This window comes from Solanum tuberosum, unplaced genomic scaffold (assembly GCF_000226075.1).
Source record: "Solanum tuberosum cultivar DM 1-3 516 R44 unplaced genomic scaffold, SolTub_3.0 scf00201, whole genome shotgun sequence".
Lineage (NCBI taxonomy): Eukaryota > Viridiplantae > Streptophyta > Magnoliopsida > Solanales > Solanaceae > Solanum > Solanum tuberosum.
In genome coordinates, this window is record NW_006239126.1 from 889780 (window position 1) to 910772 (window position 20993).

The window sequence follows — 20993 nt, forward strand, 5'->3', positions numbered from 1 at the left end:
GTACTATTATATATATATGGTGGGGACCCCTCTAAACTTAATGAATTGGCAATTTAGGTTTTGGCCACCAATTTGGAAACTGGCAAGCCATACTGTATAGTACTAAACTCTTTTTAATTTCGTCGCATGTCACGATCGGTGGCGGATTCAGGATTTCCATTAAAGGGTTTTGAAAAAAAAAAGAGTAGTACTTAAGATTTGAGGTTTGAACCCCTCAACCACTAAGCCAACCTCTAATCTTATATTCAAGAAGTTCAAAATCAATATATAAACATAAAAATTCTTAAAATACCTTAAATATACAACGTAATTTTTTGCCGAGGGGGTTCGGGTGAACCTCTTGGCAGACTCTAGGTCCGCCCCTGGTCACTCACGATCTATTCTGACCAATCAAATGTTATATATGCTACAAATTAATTAGGTTAAGTTACTAATGCATGCCAATTTCCAAAGATAGTTCAAAGATTGAGAAAAAGAACTGTATTATACTATTTTGGGTTTTGGATCTTGTGGTTATGAATCAAATAATGTAGCATATGTTAGAATTCAGAGTCTACCTTTTCACATGTTAGAATTCAGAGTCTACCTTTTCACATCTTAAAACCTCGTTGGATTCTAGTGACGGCTCTTAGGTTGTGTGGACCTATATCTAGTAAAAGTGGTGGTCTGTTGTTCCTGTAGATATCTTATCATGAGTGGTTGTGGGAACAGTTTGTGTTGTCTTATGCAACAATTAAAAAGTATGATAATAAACTGGCAATATTGTTGTTAACCATCCAAAAAAAAAATAAGACATAGTTATGTAAGTAACCTTATTGTTAGCTTATAAACTTAGGAATTAAGGGTTATTTGGTTCATATAATTGTTATAAAGAGACTATATATAATGCGGGAATCGCTTAGGTAGGAATTAACAATAAAGGATTTTGTTATATCGTAACTATTAATGAGAAAATTGTAATTACTTCCTTCATTCAATAATAGTTGTTCACTCTAGTATTTTGGGATGTCCAACAATACTTGTTCATTTTATGAAATCAATGAATAATTTTACATATAGTTCCTAATTTACTATTATCATTGATTATAGTCATTTCTCCATTACAATTTTCAAGACATTTTATTTATTATATTCAAAATATGATATAGTAAAATTATTCTTCTATTTATAGCTTTTAAATATGTATTGTTGAACATAGAGTATATATATATGAGTCGCTTGCTACTTTGAAACACAAATACGACAACATTCAACTACTTACTACTCCTTTAATCCTCGACTTTGAAACCTTTCTTAAAAAGTGTATTTAATTAAATGAGTAACTGAAATTGATGGAACCAAAACTCCATAAAATTAAATAATGATAGCCCTCGTTTGTAACGTTCTTGACTTTTGCATGGGAAAAGTAAAAGAAGAAACGGCGTTAGAAACGGAGGCGGTATTGCTCCCCGCAAGTCAAGCATTCGCCGTTAAAAACAAACTTCTTTCTGATCATAGAAGATTCCACGTGATTCTCGGTAAACCCGCTACTCTTTATGGCCCCAATATCTACCTTTTAGACAATATACTTGTAATTTTATACTCCCTCCGTTTATAAAATAAATAAGTATTGTTCGACATCCTAAAATAATACTCCCTTCGTTTTAATTTATGTGAGGTAATTTGACTCGGCACGAAGTTTCAGAAAGAAAGAAAAACTTGTGATCCAAAATGAATGATAGAAATTTGTGTGACTGTAAATCATTTCATTAAAGGTAAAATAGACATTTTATAGTTAAATTGTTACGTAATATAGAAATGTGTCATTCTTTTTTAAATTAACTGAAAAGAAAAATAAGTCACATAAATTAAGACAAAGAGAGTATATAACTATTGTTTAACGGAGGAAGTAGTATTTAGTAGTTAAAACATGGCAAGAGGCTTTAGATGTTTGAATGGGGTAAAAACTAAAATCTGCTCATCCCATATATTGTCTATCGACTACGCCTTTCAAACAGATCTTAATTACTATTTTCATTATCAACACACTCATCAAAATACAATATGTGACTAAATTGAAATCGGAGATATAATAATAACTCCTTTTGTTTTAGATGAAAAAATTACAAACTTCATTCTTTGGGGTTTCGATGAACGAGGTCTCGAAGTGGTCGTATGATTGTTGAGTTCAATTAAATATTTTCGTCCAAGTTCGGATCGTACCACAAAAAAAATCAGAGACGAAAATTGAAAGAAAATATTTTTGTCCAAAAAATAATGAAATTGATCAAAGACTATTCATGTACGAGGATCAAATAATAATTTATTTATTTTAGTTAGACAATATAGATTCATTTTAAGATATATAAAGAAAAAAATTGATAATTTCAAGTATAATTGAAACAAACTATAACCACAAACTCAAAAGTAGGTAGACAACGGACTAGTTGCTACAAACATATAAAATAAAATTAATTAATGCTAAATAGAAACATTAGCAACTTGGAAATATTTTAAAACAAAAATACACTAAAAAGAGACTTGAATTTGGATGACACGTGACAATCACACGTGTAAAGTAGCATACCTTTTTCCTTTTTTTAATTTTTTTTATGTTTTTTTTTGTTGCTAATCAAGCCAAAATATGGGAAAAGAATATCAATTACTATTATCAAAAGTAGTGAAATCTCACGAAGCGCCACATCATCAATTACCACGTGTCATACGTGCAGTACTGGATTGCCAGGTGTCGTTGACAACTGTCCACGTGGCACTGCGTCTCATTTGGCCATTCGCAAGCACGCTGTTGTTGTGATCGTATGTCGACGTATTTGCATATGTATTAAAATTGTTTTCACTTTTTTAAAAATACATTCATTTATTTAACTACTTTTTTTAATTAAAAAAACATCTTTTATTATTGTCTTTATGTTTTTTCTTTTTCCAAAATGATTAAAAAAGAAGAATCCACGTATGAATTACGTACGTTAGAGTTAATAATGTATAAGATGCTACAAAGAAAATACGACTCCGCATACAACATATTCAATATAATTTCATGAGCAATAAGAAAAAACAGTTTAAAAATATTAGTAGTATATAGTAAACATTTATATTCAAGATATTAAATTTGTTTAACTGTCTATACTTTATGATTTTGTATTAGAGAATTTGCTAAATGTATTAAAATGTGAAAAATTCATTAGAGCTACGAGTTTGAAAACTAGGAGAGGATATTTGAATCAAAATTTAACAAATTTCGATTAATATGCATTTCTTCTATTCAAATCAAAACATAATATAAGTTCAGGAAGTTAACCCTTCAAAAAATTATATAGATCATTATTCTAGAAAGTAAAATTTCGTCAATAATTAAATCGGCTTAATCAAGTTTATATATTTAATCATCTTATTAAACTAAAAATTAAATATAAGTTCAAGAACTCAGCCGTTCGATGAACAGCCGCATTCACTATCTTTACACGGTAATTTTGGAAAAATTCAACAAAACATTAAGCTAGATATTCATAACGCAATCCTCTAACGAACAATTATATTTGTATTTCTCGATGATAAAATCAAATAAGAATTAACAAAGATCGACCTAGATATTCATAATTTAATCCTCTAACGAATAACTGTATTTGTATCTCTCGATGATAAAAGTAAAAAAAGAAGTAACCAAAAATAAAACTACATATTCATGACTAAACCCTCTAACGAATAATTATATTTGGATCTTCGGACGATAAAAGTCTAATAAAAATTAATAAGAAATCAAGCTAGATATTCATTACTCAATCCTCTAACGAACAACTGTATTTGTATCTCTTGACGATAAAATTAAAATAGATTTTTAAGAAACCCTCAAAGTAGATATTCATGACTCAACCTTCTCATGAACAACTGTATTTGTATCTCTTGACGACAAAAGTCAAATAACAATTCAAATAATCAAGTTAGTTATTCACGACCCAACCCTCTAGCGAACATCTATATTTGTAATTCTCAATGATAAAAGTAAACAAGAATATTTAACGATAATTATATTTGTAATTCTCAAACTAGATATTCATGGTTACACCTTCTAATAAACATTTGTATTCGTATCTTTCAACGATAAGAGTCAAATAAAATTAACAAAAAATTAAATTAAATATTCATGACTCAACGTCTCAACCCTCTAACGAGTAACTATATTTGTATTTCTCAACGATAAAGTCAAATTTATTTATTTTTAAAAGTTAACAAAAAGCTAAACTACATATTCTTTACTCAAACCTCTAACAAATAACTATATTCATGTATTTCGACTATAAAAGTCAAACAAAAATAAATAATTTTATTACATGATTCAACCTCTCCGACAAACAATCGTATTTATATCTCAGTCCCGCATTTTAACCATTCAACGAACAACTACATTCATTGTATATAGATTTTAAACTACAACAAAATCAAATCATCTTTAACTAAAAGAAGGGATATGATTAACTCATCAAATCACATTTTAAAGAGAAATAAGGGGATTTTTCAGTATCTCCTTATTCTTCGTATTATTGGCGAAAAAGTGAGCCAAATGTTTTACTCCGACAATATTTTCCCCATGTTTTACCTTTATAACTTGCTTATTCATCGTATTATTTTACAAGATCTAATACTAAATATTAGTTGATCCGATATTAATGTATTATCGTAAATAAAATTCAAGATAAAAAGTTACTTTGTCTACTAATTTTGCTGAAAGAAAAAGGTTTTCTTGTTTGGCACGTCTTTTTTTTGGGTTTATCAAATTCAAAACTCTATATATACTTAGGTTTCTCCACCTTAATTTTCCTTCTTCTTCTTTTTTTTCCTTTCATTTCTTTTATTTTCTCTCTCTATTTTCTATTACATTTTATTTTCTTAGGGTTTTTCTCTTTTAATTTTCTCTTCACCTCCTGCTGCCGTTTCTTTTTAAAGGTAGAATCTTTTTCCCTTTTATTTTTCTTTTCTTTCTTTATTTTTTCGAATCTGATGTGAACTGAATTGAACTCTCTTTTTTAGGCATCTGAGAATTGGATTTTCAAGATTGATTCTTTCTGATTCAAAGGGGCATGATATAATTAACAGGTATTTTATTACACCTTTTTTTACTTGTGGGGTTTATTTTCTTGGTTAAAGATTACATTTTTAACTTGTGGGGTTTATTTTCTTGATTCAAGATTACATTTTTACTTGTGGGGTTTATTTTCTTGATTAAAGTTTACATTTTTAACTTGTGGGGTTTATTTTCTTGATTCAAGATTACATTTTTTTAGCTCATCATGCAATGCTGTTTGAATTTTATATGTTTTTAGTACTTTTTATGGGTACCCTGTTTGATTCTATGGATGTTTTCCATAGTTGGGCATGCAAAAGGTGAAAACTTTAGCCATTTTTTATTGTGGCTTTTCTGCAAAAGGAAAAAAAACAAACTCTGTTTTTAACCTTTTTGGTGTAAAATTTTCTTTTGGCCATGAAAGGTGTTTTATTTCTGGCTTTCTGCAGAGTTCTCTCCTTTTTTTTTTTTGAGTGATTTGATTCGCTGCACTTGAGCCGAGTTTCTTTGCGTAAACAAGCTCCACGTGAGATTTCACTGTGTATGTTATTATTTCACTGTGTATGTTATAATTGTTTGAGTGATTTGCAGTTCTGTACAATCATAAATTTAGTTGTTTGCTTTTATGGGTTAATAATAATGGATTTGACAGCACCAAATAGTGAAGATGGTATACTTAATTAGTTTTTTGTCGTGTAATTTAAATTATTTTATTTTTTGTCGGTTGCTGTATGATGTTGAAATATTGATTATGCGTCATTATCAGTTTTTTCATGGTTTACCCGCGGAAAATGGAACTAAGCAGTAATTAAGCATAACATTTTTTAATTATAAGTCATCTTATGATTCTTTAGTTAAGTAATTAATACACAGCCTCGTTTGAATTACTAACTGGTCACTGCCTTTTACTGACATTTTTTTCTTGTTTTTGATTCAAGTGAATATTGCTTTTTGAGGTCCTTTAGGCCAACTTATGAACAGTCCTAAAAACTACTACTCATTCATCTCGATCTACGTGACACTTTTTGGTTATCGAGAGAGAGTCAATTCGACTACTTTTCGAATCTAAATTAGTTTAGATCGACTCATTATATTAAAATTAAAATTTAGATAGTCAAAAAGTACTAGAAGTTACGGTTTTTATTATGTTTTAGAATCTCAAAAAACGAAAAGTGTTGCTACATAAATTGGGACGGAGGTTGGCATTTTTTTCCTTCTTTTATTTATAATTTCATTGTCTTGTGAGGTTAAACTTGCTCTCTGATCTAATGTTTATATAGTGTAATTGGGAGTTATTAGTTTTTGATCAAGAATTGGTTTAAATATGTCTTAACAGAGATTTAATTAAGTTCAATAAGCTCATTAGCATTGAAGTTTTCCTTTCTTTTTTTCACTTTAATGGTGGGGTTAAAGTAGGTTGGGAAGTCATATCATTTCAAGTACAAAATGGCATTACTTGAATCAATAGTAATGTTTTTTCCTTTTTACATTTAATTTTGGTTTGGCTTTCAGATCTGAGTTTTTAGTTGGAAAAAGTAAAAAATCATGTAGGGTAAGTTGAGATGTCAAGTCTTTCAGCTTGACATTGATTACTTTTGAAATGTACTGTTGCTGATAAAAGGCTTTTGTTCTTTTCTGCTTTGATGGCAACCAAAAAACAAAAGTTTGGTGGTATTCCATAAACTATTCACTGATTTCGTCACCTTTGTATCTTACTCCTTAGAAGTATTTACCTCTTCAACGACACTAGAAAAGTTAGAATTAAAGAGTTATGGAAATAGGATTGAGACATTGTTTTAAGCGAACTTAAAAAGATAGTAAGACAAAGAAATTGGAACGGAAGTAGTACTAGTATATCACAATTGGGATATGAAACTATGACCAGAAGCAAAATTTTGAACCCCCCTTACTATTGTACTAGAATCTTCGATTATGTTGAGGCGATTTAACAACTTATACATGGCAAAAAAATCGTTTTTGCTTTATTTGCACTGTACAATTTTATGGTGAAGGGGATTCAATTGATGAGAAACAACTTTAAGCTTAGTGATGTCTTCATAATTAAACCAGACCATAGTATTGTTTCGTGGCGGGATTCCAAATATAGTCAGTGTGACAAGATCTGATCTTCTTGATGCGTTTTCTGTATATCTTAGCATTTATTTTGAACTGAATAGTGACAGGGAAGTAAAAGAAATCCATCTTCTAGCTGTTGGAAAAGAGTGAATTAATAACTTTGGTAGTTTTCATTCGGTCGCTTTCCATGAGGTACAATAGGAAAGTTGGAAATTTTTGTTTGTTCTGTACGTGAGCTGTAAGCTTAAAAAGTTTAGTGCACCTGGTCCTCTTCCGTATTAACCTTAACTTAGGTTGAAACGAAGAAATGAGATCTCTTGCCCTCTTACAATTTGAATAGAACAAAATGACATTTTCAAATTTCTTACGTGTAAACATGAAGATAGCTAGTAGAAAAGACATAACAATAATAAATTATGAAAGGCTAGGAAATCATTTCTCCCTGGTGAAGCAGTAGGTCCTTTGGTGTGTACTCCTATATTCTTCCTAGAGGAAAATATGGATCTGGATTTTGTATAATTAAATACCCAAATGCGGTGGTCGATATGGGATTTTAAAGTTAGTAGATTGAGATTTCCACTTTCCCCACTATGCAAACTTAATAATCAAAAAGACAAATTTTGGAAATTTTCTACTACACGTGTACATTTGTAACTACACGTGTACATTTTCAACTAGATGTGTTTATTTTCAACTATACGGGTACATTTTTATGAGTTAAAAATAACTGTGCACCCACACTGACTTGTCCCTACATATCCGTCTTTGGCTAAATTTATATGTGGGGATAAGTTGGTGTAGGTGCACAATTGTCTTTAACTCATGAAAATGTACACGTATAGTTGAAAATGTACATGCATAGTTGAATAATGTACACATGTAATTGAATAATGTACATGTGTACATTTTCACGAGTTTAGCGTAGCTGCTCATCTTCCATATTAACCTTAACTTGGCTGAAACGAGGAAATGAGATTTCTTGCCCTCTTACAATTTGATTAGAAGAAAATGACCTTTTTAGATTTCTTATGTGTAATAGTAAAGATCTCTGATAAAAGGACATAAAATTAATTTTTGTTTGTAAAGGGCTAGAAAACCATTTCTCCCAACTGAAACTGTAGGCCCTTTAATGTGTACTCCTTTATCCTTCCAAGAGGAAAATATGGATCTTGATTTTGTACTATTAATGTGGATATTGGATTTTCAAGTTGATAGATATAGATTACCACTTTGCCCACTATACAAACTTGATAATTTAAAAAGACAAATTTGAAAATTTTCAACTACACGTGTACTTTTTCAACTATACGTGTACATTTTCATGAGTTGAAGACAAGTGTGCATCCACACCAACTTATTCCCACATATCCATCTCTGGCAAAATGGATACCTTCCTGTTCACAGTGGTTTTCACTGCTTTTTTGCAAAGCAACGTCGAGATTGAAAATGTACACACATAGTTGAAAATGCACACGTGTAGTTCAAAAATGTACACGTGTACATTTTCATCAGTTGAAGACAACTGTGCACTCAGCCACCCACACCGACTTATCCCCACATATTCGTCTCTAGCTAAATGGATACCTTTCTGTTCACAGTTGTTTTCACTGTTTTCTTCCAAAAGCATTGTCGAGATCAAGATACTTGGAGAGGAACTTCAAAGATGAGTCCTGGTTGATTTTGGTTTCTGCAAAAAAGAGAACAGCTTAATCTTTATGTAGAACAGCTATTGTCCAACATTTTAGCATGAAATGGATTGTTATACTAGAGCAGAATAAGGTGTTACCTCAGTTTTCGAGTCTTCTGTTTCTTCAAATGGAAATGCATTTAGTAAAGATTCAAGTTTCTATTTTTTGCCTTTTTTCCTGTTAACATGAAATGATTCCATTTTCTTTGTTTGCTCTGTGATGGTGATAATTTTTATAAGAGGTCGTATAATGTTTGTTCAGACACATAGCTAACTTGTTTTTCCAGGTAGGAAGACACGGTAGACTCAACTAATTTCGAGCCAAAATGTCCTGTTTCGTAGTGTAAATGCAGTGTGGCTCAGGAGATGAGGTACTGCTCAATGAATTTCTGTCCGTCTAATATCAGACAACTAATTTCAGAGTCACATTGCTTGACATTTTGCGATTTCTCCAGATTGCAGGAAGCCCGTACTTAATGGAATCCATTCCCAGTAGTAGTGATAAGAAAACTTTGAAGAGGTGGTTTTTCATTGATAAAAGGGTTGGTTAAAGATTCGCTACTCCCAAACATCCACTACTATAAAGTGTCAACTGCATACCTATCAATTGCATAGTCAAAATCTGCCGAATCCATAGTGTTGCAATGGACTTGAATTCGGCACAAGCTTCTCCAGTTCTTACTGATCCTTCACCGTTGAACAAGTCCAGATTGGGAATCCATTCTAGTTTATTTCCTTATTCACAATCTGGGCCTTCATTCTCCACTAGCGTGCTATCAATTCCTAGAAAGAAGCCAGCGAAGCTTGATGATGTTCGATCCAATGGTTGGCTTGACGCAATGAAGTCGTCTTCACCTCCTAGGAAGAAGATTCTGAAGGATGTAAACATTGATGTTTCTTCTGATGATGCTGATGTTACTTACCTTTCTTGGATGGTATGTTAAAACTTTTACCAAATGCACACTTGGCCTATTTATTTCTGTTTTCACCAAAGCTTCGTACTTCCTTTTTCCAGATAAAGTATCCATCAGCTCTCAACTGCTTTCAGCAAATTATGAGGCAAGCAAGGAATAAACAGATAGTGATTTTCTTAGATTATGATGGGACTCTTTCTCCTATCGTTGATGACCCTGACCGTGCTTTTATGTCCAATGAGGTACATCGAACTTTCATATGCGAATACAATGCTTATCTGTAGATGTTCACATAAAAACATATATTCTGCAGATGCGCTCTGTTGTCAGTAATGTTGCAAAGTATTTCCCAACAACAATCATCAGTGGGAGAAGACGTGATAAGGTAACTTTTAGCTTAATTAGTAATTCAAGTTGTTATCAATGTACATTTTAGATCTCGCTCTTCATTTGCAGAAGTGACTTATGTTCTTATTGTTACAGGTTTATGAGTTGGTAGGTCTAACAGAACTTTATTATGCCGGTAGCCATGGTATGGACATCATGCTGCCAATCAAGAATACGTTGTCTGCTAACGATTCAAATTGTATCAAAGATACTGACCAGCAGGTATTACACTAGCTGCCTGCTTTATGAGATTCTCCTTTCATTCATTATTTGTAAACGTTGTATCTTGGTCGACTTCTTATAACTATTTCTGTCAACCCTTTTTTTTGTGAGCAGGGCAAGGAAGTCAATCTGTTCCAGCCTGCTCGTAAATTTTTATCAATGATTGATGAGGTGCTGTAAAAGTTCTCTCTAAAAGCATTTTTAACCAGTAGATGACTTCTTGGTTTGGCTAGAAAAGGTTAAGTTATTTTGCAGATGTTAACTTGCTTGACTACTTTGCAGGTTTTTAAAACCCTTGTCGAGAAAACTAAAGACATTAAGGGTGCAAAAGTTGAGCACCATAAGTTTTGTGCCTCTGTACATTACCGTAATGTAGATGAGAATGTGAGTGCCAGCTTTATCTACTGTTGTTCTATATTGAATGCTGAGGTTGCCTATGTTAAAAACAGAACAAATGTTTAATGATCTTCATTTTGATCACAGAATTGGTCTCTCATTGCACAATATGTCCATGATGTCTTGAAAGACTACCCTCGGCTACGGCTAACTCATGGGAGAAAGGTAACTAACTTGGTGTCCCTACTGAAGTTTCCGTTTCAAATCTTTGTGATTGCAACATTATGTTGATGATTAAATCGATGCTATACCACCTTATGTTTTTTCTTTCTTGAATAGGTTTTAGAGGTCCGTCCTGATATTGACTGGGACAAAGGAAAAGCAGTTGAATTTCTGCTGCAATCACTAGGTATGTAGTTCTTTCCCTCTCATCCCTCACCGAACCCCTAAGAGACTAAAGTAAATAGCTGCGGTGAACATAGAATTAGCAAAGTCAGGGTGTTCTCAGACTGTCCTTTTCAGATTTGTGCATTTGTTAAACAAATTCATACGGAACGATGCAGGTTTTAGTACCCCCAGAGACGTGCTCCCGATATATATTGGAGATGATAGAACAGACGAAGACGCATTCAAGGTGATTTTGCGCCTGTTTCCGATAACGAAGAAACTGCTTTTCTGTTTGTTATCATAATTTGCTGACTGCATTTTTTTCCCCAGGTATTGAGGGGGAAATATAAAGGGTATGGAATTCTTGTTTCAACTACCCCAAAAGAGAGTAACGCATCCTTTTCTCTCAAGGATACTTCACAGGTCTGGCCAACTTTTCGTTTTTGGATGTTAAAAAACGTCTTTTCTCTCTGATAAATCGTATAATCTAAAGTCATGAAACTCGAATATATGCAGGTGAAGAAGTTCTTGGAATGTCTTGCGAAAACGATGGAAGTTGATGAGATATAAAAAGCATGAGGAGAGCTAAATGGAAATAGTGTTAGGTTTATAGAAAATGGGTACTAGGTTTCAAGATTTTTTTTATTTATGAATAAGCCAAAGTCATCTATCTCTCAATCTTTGTTTACTGTTTTGTTGAAGGTTCAAATTTTGCAAAGTTCCATTCTTTTGTTACTTTGGTTTTATATTCTTTAGTTTTTATCCTATTTTGGAAATGGAAGGTCTTCAAAGGAGGACCTTCTTCTCTCTTGAGTTGGTAGTAGTAACTAGTTCAATAGGTTGCCCATTATGTATTTCTCATGAACACATTTTGTTATTTGTGTGACTTTCTATGTGATTTTTAGTGTGAATTTGCATTGACAAAGTGAAGTCATCTCCCCTTCTTCAAGTAAACAAAATTTTGAATTTCTCATGTCTGGTTGGTCAATATTTTTCAAAAACATCATGTTCCTTATAAAAATGAGGAAAATAACTTCTCATTGACACTGTCGTTTCCACTTTTCAACACACCTCATCTTCACTTCCATCCCATATTCCCATGTCCTCATCACCTCACCTCCTCTACCCTCCTCCTTCCGTTCTCATAATATTTGTCTATGTTATATACAATGCTTATATGATAAAAAAAATAAATTGCTTTCATCCTGAACACAGGGAAATAAGTAAGAAATGAAAATATTTTCTATGAAATACAATTTCCATCATATCGAACACACCCTTAGATTCAGTGTTGGGCTGTTTTGTCAGTACTGATCCAGGCCCATTCACAACAATTGGTCTACTTTGTATCAGTCATATATTTGCTGCTTTAGTGAAATTTTGGTAAGTATTAAAATCAGACAATACAAGTAGTGAAGTAGCTAGGCGGAGAATGCAAGGAAAACCATCACTTTCATCACCATACTTGTCTGGTAGTCTATATTATATTATCCTTTCGATGTTCACAATATATTCCTATTTCTATTTCAATATTTCAGTTAATTCTAAAAAAAAAAAACGGAATAGTTTAGTTTCATGTCACGTAAGATTCATGTTTGAGAAACACTTTCTATACTATGATTTTCATAAACTCGAAATTGAGATAATTGATTTAGGGAATTGTATGGTGATGGTGCTTTGATTGCAACATTTGTTTGCAAAATAAATTCTTTAGTGTCTCGATATTTCCTTTTCATTTTTTTCCAAATAAGAATGTCATATTAATGACACCATCTTTAGTAAGGATAACTTATTAAACTAAAAGTTAGTACTAAAGTAGTTTTAATAAGGATAAGTTGTTAGATATATCCAACTGTTATTTTATTTGATAAATTCTGTATCAAATTATGATGGGATAAGTTATGCTAAGATTATTTTTTATTGAGTGTTTGGTTTGTTGTATTCAAATAATAAATCTTAAGAACAATATATAAGTTTACAAAAATACCTTTCATAAATGTGAAAAGTAATGTATAAAAAGTGTTTAAAGGGACATTTTTGTCATTTTATCCCGGGATTACTATACTACCCATGGAAAGGGATAACTTATCCCGGTATTAATTATTAATCCCGAGATAAGTTATCCCTGACTTGCCAACCAAACAACAAATTAAGTGACACTATAATTTAATCCCAAAACTATTTTAAGTTATCCTTCACACCAAACGACCCCTAATAGTATAAATTAAGACAGAGTAAACATGTGTCCTAATATTATCCACGAATATATCACATTAAAATTCTAATGTTATTAATATTCCTTTATGGCTTTATCCATTTCGTTGTACCGAGACAATAGTCAATTTCCCACATTGAACTATACGTTGCGCATAAACAGTTGTACATCCTCAGTTTCTCTCCATTTGGACATTCGCCATTTTCAATATATAAAGCTCGGATTGATTCACTTTCCCTCAATTCAATCATCACTCACTCACACACTCTCTCTCAGTTGAAAATGTCATCCTCTTTGCATTCTCCGCTATACTCCTCTCTCTCATCTTCCTCGGCTCTCCAGGTATCGCTCTCTCTTTCTCTCTCTATATGTGTGTAATGTTCATATTTGAATGTTCAATGATTTGTTTATGTAATCAAACAGGACAGAAAGCTGATAAATGCAGTTAATTTTGCGAAGCCGAATTTGATTTTCAAGCCTCGCCGATCGTTTCCTCTAATCCGAGCTTCCGCTGGCTTCTCTTCATCTCTCGATACAGGTACTGCATGATTTTTCAATTTGTATAATCAAATTGGTGAATTTTTCAGTAAATTTATATTGATTGGATGAGAAATCAGTGAAATCGGTGAGTTTTTTGTAATGATTTTAGGTTTGAGTACTGAATTGGATGCTGTAGCAAGTCATAGTGAGATCGTTCCAGATACAGTCATTTTCGATGATTTCGAGAAGTTAGTTGTGTGCTTTTTGAATTGCTTTGTTTAATCTTATTTGAGCGATATTCATTTGATGTGTATATTTATTTGTTGCTTTTCGGATTTATAGATTTCCTCCAACTGCTGGTACTGTAAGCTCTTCTCTGCTCTTAGGCATATGCGGTCTTCCTGATACAAAATTTAAGGTAATTATTAGGAGTTATAACTATTTGAAATACTACGAAGTGTACACTTTTTTATACTTATAAATCAAGTAGATATCATGCAAAGACAGAGTGAAAAATTAAGAATATGATCCGAATAGATGCTGATTTGATTTGATGTTGTGCTGACCGAAGTGCATATATTGGATGTAGAGTGCTGTAGACAGAGCTTTATCAGATTCTGAGTGTTATGGATTGGAAAGTTCTGATCTTCAGATGTCTTGTTTTTTCAACAAGGTTGGTGCCTTTATTATGTTAGCTAAGTGTGTACTATAGTGTGTTTGTAGTCAATGATTGTGTTAACTATTGTTTGTTGTGATAATAGGCTTTAGCACACGTTGGTGGTGATCTAGCAAAGCTTGTGCCTGGTCGAGTTTCTACTGAAGTGGATGCTCGCCTCGCATACGACACACATGGCATTGTGCGAAAGGTAGTAGTGAAAATCAGTATCAAGTAATTCAGTATTCATTAGGAGGGGCTGATGGAACCTATGTTCAATGGGTTCAAATGAACCTAAACACATAATATCGAAAGTCCAATGCGTTCAGTACTAAGACTATAAAAGGTTGAACCCATCAAGTATAAATTTTTGATCTGCCTCTGCATTAGGATTCATCTGTCTGGGCTAGTCTTTTCCCTGGCATTGACCTCTTCAATAGTCAATCAAATAATGAGAATTTTGTACATATTTAACGCAGTATGTAATTATAACAGTTCATATTAGTGTTTCCTTTTGTCTGTATCATAATACAACGAAATATGCATTCATAAGACTCTTGAACAAAGTTTCAGTTTCTGATTTTTGTTGACAAACTTCTATATGGAGGGATTTTTTTCAAAAGAAGCTCTCAGTTTTTGGGTTCTAAGAGCATAAAATTGTGAAGTTGAAAGAGATGACTTGATCGAAACTGATAAATTAATGGAAGAAATGGCAAGGATCCTCCGCCTTCAACTATAAGGTTGAGGGTACATGTCACCAAGGGAGAAAATGTGGGAGCAGCCACTATTGGCTGCTTGTTAGAGGGACTTTGCGGACAGGGTGAGCTTTACAGTAGCTGGAAAATAATGAAAAACATTACTTGTTGGAAAATTTGTTAGCTATGAGATGGCCCTTGATTCCACATTGTTTGACTTGGTCATTGATAGAGAATCAACAACATTTTTCTCAGACGTTGATTTATTTAATATTTATATCTATATCATTGATGGTTTAGAAATTGGAAACTACTATTCTCTCCATCCCATTGATGGTGGTAGGATTGTATTCTACTTTTTACTGGTGTAGAGTGCTTGGAATATCCGAAACATCGATGGTAAACATGAAAAATTGAATCAATCATTTTACTGCTGGCTAACCTGCAAGTTGGTGGTTGTTTGAGAAATATGATAACTCTTATTTCCCTCTCTTTAGCTTAGAACTTTCCTTGTTAGTGGGAAGTTGTAAAATATACTAAATCCCGGGGTAGTTCTCTCTCTCTCACTATCTATATGTTGCAGTACTAGTGTCGTCTTATTTTTATTTTTTATGTTTTTTTTTATCCAGTAAATGTATCAAACTATCGATTTTAAGTTCCCTCTTTTTATTTGAGCATAGTTATTAAGATAGTAGTTAAAGTTTGTTGTGTTTGATATAAATGGTTCCTCAATAAAGTTGACCTTTTCAATATTGTTTTTTTCTCAAGGAAAATGCGGCTTCTGAATTTCTCTCTTCTTTTTTTTGCAAAAGATATTGAAGAGTGTAGTGAAAAAGGCTTCCTTTTCAAGAAAAATCAACCCAATTTTCAGACAATCAGAATTGGAGCCACTCTTATTCAGCTTTAACCTCAGCTTGAGGTTTTAATCTTTAAATACCAAAAGATCAGAATCACCCAATGGCTGCATATACATGCCCGTTTGTGGGGAATTGTCTAAATGGTTAGCTATAAAATGTCATTTAATGTTTTTGAAATGTAAAATCGCATCCTGTCACCACCATATCACATTCTTTACCTTTCTTGTGGCATTTCCTATTTTTTTGGGATAGTATTTGAGCGGGTTCAACTTAACTTTGCAGGTGCATGACCTTTTGAAAGCCTATACCGAAATTGAAGTGCCTCCAGAAAGATTGCTGTTCAAAATTCCTGCAACTTGGCAAGTGAGTGCCATAAGACAAATATAATTGTTTCAGTCTCATGTAGATCAACTCATGTTGAATCTAACTGTCTCTGAAAGTTCTGGATTCTGATTCTTCTGAAGGGTTATCCTTTCTCATTTGTCTGGTTTTATCTTTCTTTTAGGGAATTGAGGCATCAAGGGTGCTCGAAGCTGAGGGTATACAGACACATTTAACTTTTGTTTACAGGTATAAACTTTCACACACAGATTGACTAGAGCTCATGTTCATATTCCGTGTATGGCACTAATTTTTCATCACCTTCTTCATCTGCCACCTCCTCCTTCCATAGCATGTCTATCAAATTAGACCATACATTATTCTTTATGGACAGTGAAACCCTATAATTATTTTGGTTTGCATTGTGCATACTCCTTTGTTAGCATTTCATTTAATTCATTATTGGTGATAGTTTTGTGCTGGTCATTAATTCTGTAGAGCTGTGAATTGAGATAATTCTCATGTGTGCTCTATATACTCTTCCAGTTATTTAGATTTTATTTTTAGGCAAACTCTTTATAATTGTTGGTTTCCACTTTGTTCTAGTTCATGTAGCATATACTTTGTTGTGATCTTGAGTTTACATGAGAAAAAGGAAAATTGGTTCAAGTGCTGATGCATGCCTAAGCTTTACCAAGTATGTTGTTTTGATATACTGCTCCCTCATTCTTTCTGTAATATAGACATAAATCTTAAAATAGTTTCTCCTCCATTCAAAGTCAACATGCAATATATAATGTAGGTGAGTGCTTGAAATTTTCTTTTCTTATCTAAATCTATAAGAAACTTTTGTCATGACTTCTTAGCTTTTGTCAAGCTGCTGCTGCTGCTCAAGCTGGTGCTTCTGTCATTCAGATTTTTGTTGGTCGCCTGAGGGTAAATTCTTTTGTCTTATAAGAAGTTGTGTTGTTTGGATTAATACTGTTGGCATAATATTTATCTCTATTTTCAGGATTGGTCTCGCAATCACACTGGTGACTCTGAAGTTGAAAGTGCTCTTAGAAGAGGAGAAGACCCAGGGTTGGCTTTGGTCAGTTTTACCACCTTCTTCCTCTTATTTTTTCCCCAAATGCATGATTATTCCTCTGGGATTTAAATATTACAGGGGACTTGGACGCTTTTACTAAATTTGACTAGTTTTCAAATCGAGATGGTTTGAGAATAACATATTTTTAGATAAAACCTAGGATCTCGTAACCATCACAAAATATGGACATGTATGTTCTTTTACCATAGCAACTGTAGAACCCAAGCTAGATACCTCTCTGTTTTGCTTCTCATGAATATCTGAATGCCTCCTTGGATTTTGTTTTGTATTGATCAATTGTATTTTTGATGTTATTGTGCCATGTTGTCATTGGATTCTCCCATCTTTGAACAACAATCGTGGAACTGAGATATTATGAGCCTTTCCTTGTATGACTTTTCCCTGGACATCTTGCAACCAAATCACTTAACTGCTGAGTGTTCTTTGCACCTTTTCAGGTAACAAAAGCTTATAATTACATCCACAAGTATGGGCACAAGACAAAGTTGATGGCTGCAGCAGTACGGAACAAGCAGGATGTCTTCAACCTTTTGGGGTAATTTTGACTGTTCTTCGAAAATGTAAATGTTTTGTTGCGCCTGATCTGGTCCATATGTGGTGCTTATAACTATGTTAACAACTTCAGGGTGGATTACATTATTACCCCACTGAAGGTATTGCAATCTCTTAAAGAATCAGTGACCCTACCTGATGAGAAGTACTCATTTACTAGAAGGTTATCCCCACAATCCGCTGCTACCTTCAATTTCACTCAAGATGAGGTTTGGTCTCATATCCATCTCGTATCTTCCATTCTCATGAATCTATTTCCAATTGACAAAAGAAAATTATGGCACATTATTTGACAAGAAAGCAAATGGATCTGATATAAATCATGTTATGAAATTTGTTGAGGTTATCTCCCAAAGAGAAATAAGCTGCAGAATGGTCTTTGACTCTTTGCTGCCTGTGAAATTTTAAAATTACTAGATCTGTTTCATTTTATCTTTTTATGTGTCTAGTTTGGCTGAGCATGGAGGAATATAAAGAAAACTTTGGAATCTTAGTCTAATTTGAAGGTGTCGTACCAAATTTGATTCTTGTGGTTTAAAAATGACATGTTCTTATAAGGGAGTGTCATTAAGAGTAAAATGGGAATATTGGAATTTAAAACTTACAAATGTGTTTGGTACCATCCTATTTATATAATAAGAAAAACCATGGAAAGAAAGTGATATTTAAATTTGAAGGACAATTAACTCAAGATAGGTGAGAAGAAGAGGAGAAAGAGAAAGAAGAAGTTGGGTGTGAGAGATGTGGGGATTCGAACAAGGGGCAAGAAAGGGCCTTAGATTTTTCGGTTCAATGGAAAAAAAAAACTACATAAACTACTTAAAATCTTTCAAAAGCAACATGGGTGGAATAGCAAGGAGAAAGAAAGAACATTTCTTTGAGTGGTGCTTCCCAGATTATCATATCTTCTTCATGCTTATTTCCTTCATTTGCTAAGAGATCTGCACATTGATTCGCCTCCCTCCAAATATGAGTAATGGTAGCTCTATTGTTCGCCATCAGATACCTACAATCTTCAATAATAGCCCTAAGAGAGCGAGACTATGTCTTCCTCTTTGATAAGCTGCTTGACAGCAAGTAGGCACTATGAAAGGGCCTTAGTGCGTATTGGAAAATGATGCTTTGGTTGGGGAGGCAAATATTGTGGTTACCAAACATAACTCTCTTGCCCTATAGTTTAAAGAAAAAACAGAAGGGTTGAGGATGAATGTTTCATAAAATATTTTGGGCTCTTAACATTGTTTTATTTGAAGTTGTATCTGCTTCTTCTCTGCAACTTCTAAGAAATTTTTAACTCTCAGTACACTGTTGTTTGAATACACTCATGATATGATCTTCAGTTGCTGATATGCTATTCTATTTCAGCTTCAAAAGTGGGATCAGTATAGCTTTTCCTCGGCTATGGGTCCTGCATCGGTGGAGCTCCTCACTATTGGAATGGATGGGTATACTAATCAGGCTAAGCGGGTTGAAGAATTGTTTGGCAAGATATGGCCACCACCAAATGTATGAAAAGCGCAACATGCAACTGCACAATGTTCGTGTTTTCGTTAAATGATATATGCTAACTTTTCTTAGTTTTAAACCTTGAACTCGGAGTCTTGAACCCACCTAGCATCAAGGCTTAAGTGAGAGTTTCATACACAATATGTGGGTTTACCTCTCACTGTCCTTCCGGCATCGTCACTGATTCCCTAATGTAATAAAAATAATTTTTTAAGAACTCAAGCATCTAGCTTTTGGGGTTCCTTTTCTTGTTTCTCTTCCAATATTAATGTTTGAATAGTGGCCAAGTACTACTTTGATGTTTAATAGTTTTGGCATTTTCATATATTCATTGGAAAATCACCTTATTTTTGAAACAGTCTTCCAAGTATTCATGTAATTAGTTCCCAAAATACCAAGTTTCGAATTTCTACTTAGCAACAGGAAAACAAGTATTGGAGGAATCTTGGTTTATGCTTACATTAAAGGGCAAAGAAAAGACTACAAGAAATTGGGTAAAAAAATTTACCCTCATCAAATATTTACATCAAATCAATCATGGTTGCATAAATTAACTAGAGGATTTTTCTAACTTATTTTTTTTTTAAAAGGATGAACCTAGAGCTTCACCTTGGTGAAATCTAGATCCAACAACACTAGAAGTGCAGGAATGAAATTGTAACCATGAGCCACAACCTTCAACTCCCATAATCCACCTACTGTTGTTTCCATAATGATTGATATCATATGGATCAATGTCCATAATAATTGAGATTCCAAACTATGATCATAATTCATATCAGATCATTAAAAAGCCCATATGGATGTGTCCTAATAACAAGAAGATCAAATAATTTTTTTAAATCGAAAATCTATATCGACAGAAAAAAGAACTACATATAAAGAAAGATAGAAGGAATGCAAGAAAGCAGGTTGATTGCAGATTTTGCTTTTGGTGAAATTTGAACCTAGACATTCTCACAAATATAATAATTAATCGAGTTAATTATATCCATTTTACAAATTCGGTATCAATCTCATGAGTAAAACAAATCATAGAACATACAAAAGAAAAATTAAAATAATTATCATCCACTGGAATATTGATCTAAATTAAGAACCAAACACCAAATCGATGTGAATCCAATTTTATTGCAGTAAATGCATGTGAAAAATCTCATTGTCACCATGTGAACTTGGTAAATAATTCCAAATTGGTTTCATGTGGAAGCATGGACAATTACATTATTATAATTAATCAATTCAATGTATCCAATGTATTGAAATTTTCATGTTTTTTTCAATCTCTCCTATAGCTATTGGCCAACACACACAAATATGATTGATTTTAAGATATGGTCCATCAGACAAAACAGCATTATTAACATTAGCCTATGGAACCTTGTTGCAACTCATTACATGTGGTCAAGCACATGTTTTTTTTCTGATTTTTGTTGTTGTTCCAGGATGTATTTTTTGTACACTTGGCCCAATTTCATTAGGAGAAGATGCAATTGGATCCTTTTATTTTTTAATTTTTGTTGTATTATTTCACAA

The 20993-nt window shown here is 33.0% G+C and overlaps 2 protein-coding genes across 3 annotated transcripts; both read left to right on the forward strand.

The window, feature by feature from the left end:
• Positions 1-4843: 4843 nt before the first annotated feature.
• Positions 4844-11993, forward strand: LOC102580647 (probable trehalose-phosphate phosphatase F). Of its 2 annotated transcripts, XM_006355425.2 has the most exons (14): positions 4844-4941; positions 5026-5091; positions 9110-9193; positions 9278-9757; positions 9838-9978; positions 10050-10121; positions 10220-10345; positions 10460-10516; positions 10628-10729; positions 10829-10906; positions 11021-11090; positions 11245-11315; positions 11399-11491; positions 11585-11993. In XM_006355425.2, the coding sequence occupies exons 4-14, from the start codon at positions 9467-9469 to the stop codon at positions 11636-11638; spliced, it is 1155 nt and encodes a 384-aa protein (XP_006355487.1). In that variant the 5' UTR covers positions 4844-4941; positions 5026-5091; positions 9110-9193; positions 9278-9466; the 3' UTR covers positions 11639-11993. The 2 variants fall into 2 exon arrangements, with proteins under 2 accessions (XP_006355487.1, XP_015167885.1); XM_015312399.1 differs by lacking the exons at positions 4844-4941; positions 5026-5091 and adding an exon at positions 8730-8914.
• Positions 11994-13405: 1412 nt separating this feature from the next.
• On the forward strand, positions 13406-19782 carry LOC102581220 (transaldolase). Its single transcript, XM_006355427.2, has 13 exons — positions 13406-13625; positions 13707-13821; positions 13933-14011; positions 14106-14181; positions 14353-14436; positions 14525-14629; positions 16253-16333; positions 16476-16540; positions 17158-17227; positions 17304-17381; positions 17837-17934; positions 18025-18160; positions 19317-19782. The coding sequence occupies exons 1-13, from the start codon at positions 13566-13568 to the stop codon at positions 19461-19463; spliced, it is 1194 nt and encodes a 397-aa protein (XP_006355489.1). The 5' UTR covers positions 13406-13565; the 3' UTR covers positions 19464-19782.
• Positions 19783-20993: the final 1211 nt, after the last annotated feature.